Below are 12,521 nucleotides of genomic sequence, written 5' to 3'. Positions count from 1 at the left end.
AGTGGAGCTGATCAAATGGACAATGAGCGTAGAAATAAGGAGGTGGCCATTTTTATGCCTGATTGGTGTAGATGCAGAAAAACACATAATCTGTGTGTAAAATATAGGGCGCCTGACGCCTGAGACGTTGTTTAAAGGCAGCTGTGTGATAAGGTTCTGGCCTACAATGTACATTTCTTAATATATTTATGTCTGGAAAGGTACAGGCAGAGGAAAATAGTCCTCCAGGAAATCTTTTCCGATTCATTTTACCATCATCTTCACTACATATAAAACTGAGAAGACATACAGGTTCTCTAGTCATTTTAATATATTTTTTTAAAAAAAGTCCATTATTTGCCTCATAAACACCACACCATCACTACTGTAAAGACATCTGAGGTGGGAAGTTCCTCTACAGCACACCCTTTTACATCAAACCACCCCGAATGACTTTACTTCTCAACGAATGAATTATAACGCAATTGCGAAAATTGTGTGGAATCCCCCTTTAAAGGGGAATTCCACCCATTTCTCAAAACGTCTGCGTAACTAAATATTTAAGATGTAAACAAAGCAGTTTCTCAGAGCGGCCTGATGTGAAATGGTACGTTCTAGAGAACAGTGGCGGCTCAGAAATGTTCACAGTGGTGGTGATAGGAACCAGATGTTCGGAGCGCTTAATCCCTCTAAAAGCTCCCCTCACAGAAAGTTATTGCGAGTACCTTTCCATACGCCTGAGACGCTCTTTTATGATCGTTCTGAAACAGTTTTGGCCTAAAAGGTGCTTTTAAAACACATTCAAGGTTGAGAGGTACACACTGGGTAAAACAGCACCTAAAAAACTTCTTTTTTTTTCAGATTTTCCACCGTTTTCCCATGACCGACGTTACATTTAACAACACTGACACGTTTGGACTGCGGATTAAATTTTCTATACACTGCGACGTCTGGTTCCTATCAGTACCACTGAAAAAATGAGACCGGAGTAGGCGAGTTTCTCCACAGTGCACTGTTTCATGCCAAACCACGCATAGTTAAATCATTAGGAGGTAAACAGAGTCATTATTCAGAGTGGGTTGATGTTAAATGCGTCATTCCAGGAAAAAAAAAAACTGGCAAGCCAGAATTATTCACAGTGGCGGTGATGGGAACCAGACGCCCGAGGAGGCCAGACGCCTCTAAAAGAAGCGAGGGATCGCTGTTTTTTTTTTTAGGATGAGTGCTTAAAACGGCTGTATTTGTGCTACAGACACTACAAACCATGCTTCTCATCGCCACCATCTGCAAAGAAATCCGAGTCGGTACACTGAACGACACTGTTACTGTGTCTGAATGACAAAATTGTGCAGAAATTTTAAAAGATCAGTGGAATTCCCCTTTGAGGTAGACACGCTCTTATCAGTGCTTGGCTGTAACACCCATTTGCAGAACATCTGAAGGACAATTCTGAACATTTTTCCAGGAGCTCTGCATATTTCAGACCGTCAGGATGTAAACAGAGTGACTCAGAGTGGTTTGGTGTGAAAAGGTTCACTGTCAAGGCTCAGATTGCTTTACAGTGGTGGTGATAGGAACCAGGGGTTGCCATGACTACAACACAAATATAGACATTTTTATTTATTACGCCAAACCACCAGTGAACCTACACGTCTTCTGGGCTTTTATATGGAATGCTAATAATAGCAGAGCAGCTCTGAATCTGAAGAAAGTAGAAAAGTAAGTTTTCTTTAGGCGCTAGTTCGCCTCACGACGTCCCACGTGTACCTCTCCGCCACGAACGCGTCTTAGAACCGAGTCTAAAACCAAAGCTATCGTAAAACAACGCCTGGGGCATGGGGGGAACTATTGGAACCCACTTTAATTGGGAATAGTTTTCTGAGAGGGAGTCTTCAGTGGGACTGGACGCTCCATAACATCTGGTTCCCATCACTACAGCTGGGAGCAATTCGGACCCGGTAGGTTTCTCTGCGACGACGTGTTTCACATCAAACCACTCTGAAAGGCTTTGTTTACATCTTAAAGGGTTCAATTATGCAGAAATGTTTAGAAACAGGTTTGGGAATAAGATAACTTTCTTGCCAACTCCGTGGCAAACATTAAAGGGGAATTCCACCAGCTTTCCAAAATTCCTAAATATTTCCATCCTCGAGAGGTAAAGACTGACTCAAAGCCGGTTTGATGTGAAGTGGCTAACTGTGGAGAAACTTAAGAGACTCTGGTGTCTTTACAGCGGTGCTGATAGGAACCAGGGGTCAAAATGTCTAACACACAAATATAGACATTTTATTGACTATCCAACCCCTGGTGAGCCTACACGTGTCTTCTGGGCGTTTATAGGTAATGTTAATAATGGAAAAATAATCAAACATGAAAAAATAGGTTTTTTTTTTGGGGGGGGGGGGCTATTTTGCGTTACAACACCCTGCATGTACCCTTCCGCCAAGAATGGATTAAAATAAATGGATTAAATGCGTTTTAAGCCAAAACATCGTCGTAAAAACACGGCCTGAGGCATCAGACAGTGTATTAATGACCGTTTTCTGTGGGAGGGAACTTTTAGAGGTGGACGTCTGGTTCCTATAAACACCATTGTGAACAATTCTGGCTCTAAATTTGTCTACAATCAACCAATTCACACCAAACCACTCTAAATTACTTTGTTTACATCCCAGTCACTGAATTACGCATATATTTAGAAAAATCGGTGCATTTATCCTGTAATATGAGAGGCTAGAGAGCGGACAGCAAGCTAGCTTAGCTGCCCAGAATCACTGCACAGCACAGCGTATCCGAGTGTGCGGCGAGCTAACGGCTAACCTTTAGCTGGATTCCTATTCGCTCGAATTTTCCCGTTCCACCTTAAATGGTGAAGGAGTTACGTTCAAGCCCCTGGCGCCCAGAATGGAGCTACCGCACCATTTAAGGTGGAACGGGAAAATGAAAACAAGAAGCCGTTCGAATGAGAAGCTGACCGTTACGCCGCGTTTGTTTTCCTTCGTAAACGCAGCCTTACCTTGATTCCAGCTTCCGTGGGCGAGGATGAAACGGAGGGGACGGCGGTTTTCTTGAGCAGCCGGCATTTGGTGAAGTCGGCGGTGGGGTTTTTCACCGGTTTCGAGTAGTCGTCCTCGCTGAAATGGTCGCTGCAGACCCGCACGTTGTAGAGTTTCTCGAACGGGGTGCTCAGGTCTATGTTCAGCACCACCAGCCACTGCTTCAGCGTCTCGATCTGCTGCACCGGCAGCCGAAAGAAGCGCAGCGGCCTGTACTTCTTCCATTTATTCGTGCAGTGGGGCACAGCACAGTTGACTACCATCGCGGAAAACTCTCAGCCCGACTGCCCCTCGGCTTCTCTGGCGGAGACTGGCAGCCTCAACTTTCACAGGAGAGTTTTTCAGACACGACGCCCTGAAACCCCGCCTATCACAGCCGGGCAAGGCGGCGCGGAGGAACACAGAGCCCCGGAGAGCAGCAGGGCCGAGTCTCAAATCGCCCCCTACTCCCTCACTCCCTACGTAGTGTACAAAAGATTGAGCGGCTCTATTCAGAACAATGAGTGCTCTACAGAAGCATCTCCATGCTTAAATTCTTAGGTTCTTCAGATTGTGTTGTGTATGGTTCGGTACAGAACCAAAAAGGGTCCTTATACTGTTACAATGTCAAGCTTGTGCACAATAGAAGAACCCATTTTGGTGCTATACAGAACCATTTTCAACAAGGTTCCAGGTAGGTCCTATATAGCACCAAGAAGGGCTCTTTTATAGTTACACGCTTGAAATCGTAACAGCAGTAGAACCCTTCTGGACATTGTAACAATAGAAGAACCTTTTTGGTGCTGAATAGAACCATATACAAACACAACCTCTATCAATCTAAATAACCATTTCACCACGCAAAGAACCATTTAAGCATGAAATGGTTCAACATAGAACACATGGTTCTAAAGAGAACCATTCCCTTCACTACAGAAGCTTCTTGTTTGAGTGTGTCCTCTACGTGGGTCATGAAATAACAGCTTCGGTACCCAAACAGTGTGGAGAGGAATTCGTGAAAACAGAACAGCAATCGCTACAGCGGACAAACGTGAAACGCCAAGCATACAAAACGTGTCCTTTCCACAACATCATGCAGAATATGGGCCAAAATGAAACCGTTACACTGAGTTATTTCATGATACATGATCTCAATAATCTGATCATAATCGGATTTCTGCAGTCTAATTATTTCAGCAGCGCTGAAAATTATTTCTCAGCGCTGTGAACTCTTACTCTGATTTCTTTCAGATGTCTCAGTGCTGTGAACTCTTACTCTGATTTCTTTCAGATGTCTCAGTGCTGTGAACTCTTACTCTGATTTCTTTCAGATTTCTCAGTGCTGTGAACTCTTACTCTGATTTCTTTCAGATTTCTGAGTGCATGTGAACTCTTACTCCGATTTCTTTCAGATGTCTCAGTGCTGTGAACTCTTACTCTGATTTCTTTCAGATTTCTCAGCGCTGTGAACTCTTACTCCGATTTCTTTCAGATGTCTCAGTGCTGTGAACTCTTACTCTGATTTCTTTCAGATTTCTCAGTGCTGTGAACTCTTACTCTGATTTCTTTCAGATTTCTCAGTGCTGTGAACTCTTACTCTGATTTCTTTCAGATTTCTCAGTGCTGTGAACTCTTACTCTGATTTCTTTCAGATGTCTCAGCGCTGTGAACTCTTACTCTGATTTCTTTCAGATTTCTCAGTGCATGTGAACTCTTACTCCGATTTCTTTCAGATTTCTCAGTGCATGTGAACTCTTACTCTGATTTCTTTCAGATTTCTCAGTGTGTATGAACTCTTACTCTGATTTCTTTCAGATTTCTCAGCGCTGTGAACTCTTACTCTGATTTCTTTCAGATTTCTCAGTGTGTATGAACTCTTACTCTGATTTCTTTCAGATTTCTCAGCGCTGTGAACTCTTACTGTGATTTCTTTCAGATTTCTCAGCGCTGTGAACTCTTACTCTGATTTCTTTTCAGATTTCTCAGCGCTGTGAACTCTTACTCTGATTTCTTTCAGATTTCTCAGTGTGTATGAACTCTTACTCTCATTTCTTTCAGATTTCTCAGTGCTGTGAACTCTTACTCTGATTTCTTTCAGATTTCTCAGTGCTGTGAACTCTTACTCTGATTTCTTTCAGATTTCTTAGTGCTGTGAACTCTTACTCTGATTTCTTTCAGATTTCTCAGTGCTATGAACTCTTACTCTGATTTCTTTCAGATTTCTCAGTGCTGTGAGCTCTTACTCTGATTTCTTTCAGATTTCTCAGTGCTATGAACTCTTACTCTGATTTCTTTCAGATTTCTCAGTGCTGTGAACTCTTACTCTGATTTCTTTCAGATTTCTCAGTGTGTATGAACTCTTACTCTGATTTCTTTTAGATTTCTCAGTGCTGTGAACTCTTACTCTGATTTCTTTCAGATTTCTCAGCGCTGTGAATTCTTACTCTGATTTCTTTCAGATTTCTCAGTGTGTATGAACTCTTACTCTCATTTCTTTCAGATTTCTGAGTGCATGTGAACTCTTACTCTGATTTCTTTCAGATTTCTCAGTGCTGTGAACTCTTACTCTGATTTCTTTCAGATGTCTCAGTGCTGTGAACTCTTACTCTGATTTCTTTCAGATTTCTCAGTGCTGTGAACTCTTACTCTGATTTCTTTCAGATTTCTCAGTGTGTATGAACTCTTACTCTGATTTCTTTCAGATTTCTCAGTGCGTATGAACTCTTACTCGGATTTCTTTCAGCTTTCTCAGTGCATGTGAACTCTTACTCTGATTTCTTTCAGCTTTCTCAGTGCATGTGAACTCTTACTCTGATTTCTTTCAGATTTCTCAGTGCATGTGAACTCTTACTCTGATTTCTTTCAGATGTCTCAGTGCTGTGAACTCTTACTCTGATTTCTTTCAGATTTCTCAGTCTGAGCATGTGTGAAAATGGACTGTGTTACTGGAAATAAGCGAGCAGGGTTGCCACGAGATGCAGCAAAACACCTTTGGAATGGTGCTGAAATAAAAAGCTATGTTAACATTACAAGCCTCGTTGCTCAAATCCGATCTCTCTGACACGATGGTTCACACTCGTTTAGGTCAGTGACTCAAATCTGTCGAACCGGTGTCCTGAAATGACCCTCATGAGTTCCTCCTACTCAGTAATGTCGCGTGACAATCACTGCATCATCAGCACAAACTAACGAGCAGAACGAGCTTCGCTGAGAAGATCATTAACTCTGATCAGATCTCAGCTTCATTATTAGAGCCAGATGAAGGAGAAAAAGGTGAGATGAGCTGCTTTTCCACCATTTATAGGCTTTAACTTCTGTTCAGTGCTGCTGCCAGAGTAACGCTGAATGACGGCACAGTGGAAGAAAAGCACATGAATTCTGATCTCAGCATCACATTAAGGTCACATCGCCACGAATCGATACATATCTGATCTAGGACCACATATGAAAGTCACTCAGGTCGGATTTGAAAAGATCAGGTGTGTGTCCATACAGCCCTGAAAACACAGATCCGAGTCACATTAGGAGAGAAAAATCGGATTGGTGCTACTTCAGCCTGGTAATGTGAACATGGACAAATACATGCTTGACAAATTAAAGGACTTAAATATTCTTCATCTTCTAGATGATGCATGTTCATGTTTTCAGGTAAAACGGCGCAATGTTTAAAAAAATAGCTGTATCATGAAGTTTGAGTTTTCCGTTACGTTTACGTCGCGTCGTCTTCTGTGAGTTTACTGGCTGGTTGCAAAGCAGAAATCTGATTACTGTCTGACCCATATAGACCAGGAGTTTCCACGTTATCTGATCACTCAAGCACACGTAAATGTGTTGATCGGATTACTGATAAAATCTGATTTTCTGCGGTAATCCGATTATAAAGTGCACCTACACACGTTGTGTTTTCACATTGTGTGCCTTTTTTTGTACGTTAAATGTATTTACCTCACTGAACTGCAACCAAAACACAGAAATCCAATGCACACGCGAGATTGGGCATCATTCACCAGCTGTTCATAAGAAGAAATTCCTTCTTAAAACCCACCTGCAGTTTTCACAAAGATCCTGACTTCGACCAGTGTTTTCTTATCTGGGATTTGTTCTTAGGTAAGAACAGAATCTACACACTCAAAAGCACAAAGGTGAGAACAGTTCTGCGCTTTAAGAACCCGTCATGAATCTGACGTAGACTTTCTATTAGGCCCTTTCTCAAGAATACATTTAAGAACAAATGCAGGAAGATACTGGAGAATGAGGCCCAATGCATTTCAACAATAATATGCAGAAAATCATTCCAAAATGAAAAGTAAAGGATCCATTACGTTGATTTAACGTAGTTTGAAGTACTGCACAGTGGAAGGCAACAGCTGTGCCTTCATGACAGACTGTATTCGTTTCTGACAAATTCAGCATTTCTTGTTTTAAATGCAAATCCATTTATTTTAAATGCATCTCACGTTTTTCCATCGCAGTGACTGCTGTTCAATTTGGCTCAAACTCTTCTCCATAAAATAGCGCATTACATACCCGCCGTCTGTGCCTTTAGATGTCTTGACAATATTAGACCAGATGTCCTGAGACATTTTCTTACGGCTTTCTTACGGCTCAAGAACGTCTTAAGACGTATGAGTGGAGACACTGTCTTTGTTTGAAGACATGAAAGTTAATGCTTTAAGATAAGGAAGTAATTATTTTCTGTGTCTTGAAGATGTGGCATGCCCTAAGACATCACTTTTTACTGCCCTGTTGCGGCTCCATAGCAGCATTAACTCTGTAGATTAAAAATAAAATAATCCTCCTTTGCAGTAAAATAAAGCTCTTTTTAACAATAAATAGTCTTAAACACTGGAGTTAATGTAGAACTGCTAATTCACCCTTTAACCCTGAAGGTTGGTCCGCAGACTGCTGGTCACCATAGCAACGCAGACACTCTCACCTAGCTAGTAGCTAATGAAACGGCAAAGAGAGAGATTTAAGACGAACATCAATAATTTGAAGACGAATGGACTTATTTGCATTTATAAATCACTCCAGCTGGTCTGCAATGAGAAACTGTGAAACATTTAAAAAGTTGCAAAGCTGGAGTCAGTTCTTGTCCGAATTCCTCCGTTCCACCTTAAATGGTGCAGCAGTTACATTCTGGCACCTCAGGCTCCATTTAAGGTGGAACTGTGAAATTCAAACAGCTGAAGCTTAAAGCAGAGCAAAGCAAGTCTATGTTTATATTAGATTTTTTGTTTATACTAGAACATCAGCACATACTGAGACATTTACAGCCAAGATGGGGAAATGGACATAAAATTTGGCGTCTCCAAATAAGGTTTGTTTTTTGACAAAAGGATTAAATTGCTCTTCTTGATACTTGGGTTGTGGCCCTGTCTTAAGATATAGAGGGTTTGTGTTTTAAGACAGTTCAGTTTGAGACCAAAGAGTGGTTACTACAAAAAGTCAACGTCTCATTTACATTGTCAGAGCTGCACAAGTCCTCATCGCTGTATTTTTGACCAAATGTGCATTAAAAGAAAAGCTTAACAAGCTTCAGTTCCTAAGCTAATACATGGTAGATACTAAAGGTCCACTGAGGGCTCTAGATAGAGGTGGGCAATATAACAATATTTATCGTTATCATGATAAATCACATCAAAACATATCACAGTAAGCATTTCTGAGCATAATACGCAGGTTTTTACAGTACTTTTTAAAATGTGCTTGTACTTTGTTTATTAGAACTTAACAGAGCTCTAGTTCAGAGAACTCAATGTCACTAATTTCATATTCAAAATGTTTCTGTTCCACCTTAAATGGTGGTGTAATTACATCCTGGGGCCTGTGCACATTGTACATAACCGCTACACCATTTAAGGTGATTTAAAGTTCAGACTTAACACCTCTGGCAAAAAAGGTACTTATTCACTGAATTGGCAGCACCTTTAAGTTGAGTATGTGTTTAGGCTACTCTACATGCTTCTGTTGGGCAGGTGCCAAGTTATCTGGCCCAAATTTGAAGCCAAATAACACCACCAGGTCTTATAAAGAGACAGACATGAAAGAACCAAAGCTGTTCACATTCAGTTTAATCCAACTTTCTGCTTTTATCCACAAATTCTAGCTATGCTCATTTTGCCTAAGCAGTCAGGGGCATGATTGTGCTTCCTATTCTCCAGCTTCTTGTTTGATTATTCCTGTCCCTCCATAAAGCGACAGTTACGTTCTGGTGCCTAATATATCGTCACTATCCAATGAAAATCATGTATCTCCATTTTTGTTGATTTTTAGCTTTCTACATCATTTCAACACACAAACTGTCCTTTACATTGTGTAAAAAAATTATGATGAATGGACCAACAGAAATGCTCTAAAATCACTTTACATTGATTTATGTTTTTCATTGTATGGTGACGATATAGTATATAAACAGTAACTTTACAGGAGAAGGAAAAAACATATTTTACTTTTAATGCAAGTCAATGGAACCAGACTTGTTTCCAAGTCATTCATCCAGAAATGTACACACAATATAAAGAACAACAGATATTTTCAAATTATGTGAAAAACTGGAAAATGACAAAAATGGCAATACAAGGTTTTGTTCCAACATCAGATCAGCTGAGTGATGAGAAGCTGACCAGCTCCGCTCTGTGTGGGGGCGTTTACCTCTGCTCTGGGTTTCTCAGCTCTAGGGTCCTCAGCTCGAGGTTCCTCAGCTCTGGGGTCCTCAGCTCTGGATTCCTCAGCCCTAGGGTCCTCAGCTCGAAGTTCCTCAGCCCTAGGGTCCTCAGCTCGAGGTTCCTCAGCTCGAGGTTCCTCAGCTCTGGATTCCTCAGCCCTAGGGTCCTCAGCTCGAAGTTCCTCAGCCCTAGGGTCCTCAGCTCGAGGTTCCTCAGCTCTGGGGTCCTCAGCTCTGGGGTCCTCAGCTCTGGGTTCCTCAGCTCTAGGGTCCGGTTTAGGATGCAGCAGCAGCAGCGCAGGTTTCGGGACAGCGGATTTCTTCAGACACTGCAGCTTGCGGGTGGTCCTCCTGGTGGTCTCTGAGAGGTAGTCTCCTTCAGAGAAATGCGCTCCGCACACCCGCAGGTCGGCGGCGCGGAGCGAGCGGAGCGGCGTGTTTACATCCAGGCACAGAGCCGCTAACCACACACGCAGGACCGCCGGGGAGTGGAAGGGCAGCCGGTGGAAGCTGAGTCCGCCGACTCGGTTATTCTTGTTCCTGCAGTCGGGAAAAGCGCAGGGGCGGCCCATTCCCCCGCGGTTATCCCGGTTTTCCCGGTTATTCCCAGCAAAACACTTTAAGAGCGACCTGTTCGCCGTTCAAGACAGAATCAATCGAGTTCACGCGTGTGCACAGATGATCATCTTTGTTTATAAATAAACAGGCCTGGCAGTCGAGTGAGGATGCAACGATGAACCAGCTAATAGGCGAGTTAAAAGTGGGTAAATACACTCAGATCAGGCCCAACACTGTGACCCCCTCCAGCTCCACTTACTGTATAGCTGCACTTTGTAGCTCTACAGTTACAGACTGTAGTCCATCTGTTTCTCTGATATTTTGTTACCCCCTTTTACCCTGTTCTTCAGTGGACAGGACCCCCATGGACCCTCACAGAGCAGGTACTATTTGGGTGGTGGATCATTCTCAGCCCTGCAGTAACACTGACGTGGTGGTGGTGTGTTAGTGTGTGTTGTGCTGGTCTGAGTGGATCAGACACAGCAGTGATGCTGGAGTTTTTAAACACCTCTGTGTCACTGCTGGACTGAGAAAAGTCCACCAACCAAAAATATCCAGCTAACTGTGTCCTGTGGGCAGCGTCCTGTGACCACTGATGAAGGTCTAGAGGATGACCAACACAAACTGTGCAGCAGCAGATGAGCTGTCGTCTCTGACTTTACATCTACAAGGTGGACAGACAAGATGGGAGTGTCTAATAGAGTGGACAGTGAGTGGACACAACATATTTAATAATTATATAAAATATTACCGTAACACTTCAGTAAGTGCCACTTACTTTAAACGGCTTATATGACCTATAAAACTGAACATTTCACCATGTTGTGGAATTGTGTAACATGACGGGGGCACAGACAGCAGAGCCAATCACTTTTTTCTTGCGGTGCAATCGCTCCACGTAAGACTACGAGATGCAAGGTCACAAAAAAAGAATGTCTAGCAGACGTCCAGACGAAGTTTCTACTCTGATGGAGCACCGAAAAGCTCCAACTAATGCCAAGCTTCGTTTCCATTTGGAGTCGTATGCTCAAGTGTGGCCAGCGCTGGTCACATGACGCCTTTACTTGATTTTCTAAGTGTATGTTACACACTTCTGCACATTTTAATGCACAGTTACTGTTCATTTCATAAATTTAGCATTAGAGCTGCGACAAACGACTAATCTGACTGCCGAATAATCGACTGATTACTGCAACGAATAATCGATTAATCGGATTATGAATCACTATATTACCAAACAACTTTAGCTTTTAAATTTAGCTTGAGGTTGTTTTATGCAGCTGCTAACAAACAATGAAGACAATATAGATAATTTTTAAAAATTATTGTTTTAATTATCTTTCCTGCTAATACAAAAGAGAAAAAAAAAGTCCAAATTATTTTCATGTAAACTTTTATTACCAAGAATGTGCAAAGCAGCAGTAATAAAATACAACAAAACTAAATCCGTTTTTCGTTAATCGAGTAAATAAAAACAAATCGATGTGTGTGTCTGAGCGCAGATATTGCTCTAAATTCAGTCATTTGGATGGGTGAGTGAATACGTTTGGAAATACAATGCATTTCCTTTTAGAAAATCAATAAAACATGTAATTTGACTAGAAGTGTACAGACTGGGGGAAGGAATATTACATTTTTAAAGCTTTAACAGCGTTTAAAAATGCTTTAACAACATTTAAAATGGATATTTGATGATGTTGATCTTGGTCAAAAGAGAACAGTTATGTTCTGTTTCAAAGTATTAAAATGTACTGTCTGTTTTAAAAATGTAGAATCACAGAAGCTACACAGTTTATTTCTACAAGCATGGGCTGTTTTTGAACTTGGCACCTGGGCAGGTGTTGTAGCGGCAGCTAAAAGACAGGTGGCGCTACTGTACCAGTTTTGTGGCGTCTTTCTGTGGAACAAGGAGGTGAAAAATTTTCCACCTTCAATGGTGCAGCAGTTTCTGGGGCCCAGTAGGCGTCAGAATGTAATTGCTGCACCATTTAAGGTGGAACGGAAAATTATATTAAGAAGATAAGTCAAGCTTCCTGTGACGACCAGACAAAACAGACATGCATGAAAAAGAAAATGATGAACAACACATTGTAGGCTATGAAGAAGAAATTCTTAGTAGTTGACATATTACAGCATATGATATCGTTTGAATATTTCAGAATTAATTCACTATTTTTATTGGTATGGAATCATTCATTTAGACTCTTATTCCCCTGTTTGGCAGGTCTAAATGATCCAAGGCTGTTCTCTGCACAGACCAATGATGTTTAAAGTGAACAACA

The 12,521-nt window shown here is 41.7% G+C and overlaps 1 protein-coding gene across 4 annotated transcripts in view; it reads right to left on the bottom strand.

Moving 5' to 3' along the window:
* The window catches only part of LOC108431158 (zinc finger protein 569-like), a 47,611-nt gene that overhangs the window by 25,230 nt on the left and 9,860 nt on the right, over positions 1-12,521 (bottom strand). For 2 of the 4 annotated variants that reach the window (XM_017704137.2, XM_017704138.2), the window contains exon 1: positions 2,996-3,365. The exons of the other annotated variants lie outside the window; for them this stretch is intronic. In XM_017704137.2, coding sequence (XP_017559626.1) covers positions 2,996-3,298 — 303 coding nt within the window. In that variant the 5' untranslated portion in view covers positions 3,299-3,365. Of the gene's footprint in view, positions 1-2,995; positions 3,366-12,521 lie in introns of those variants that run through there. 4 annotated transcript variants of the gene reach the window in all.

Source organism: Pygocentrus nattereri, chromosome 17, assembly GCF_015220715.1.
Source record: "Pygocentrus nattereri isolate fPygNat1 chromosome 17, fPygNat1.pri, whole genome shotgun sequence".
Classification (NCBI taxonomy): Eukaryota; Metazoa; Chordata; class Actinopteri; order Characiformes; family Serrasalmidae; genus Pygocentrus; species Pygocentrus nattereri.
This window is presented reverse-complemented; position numbering and strand designations above follow the sequence as displayed.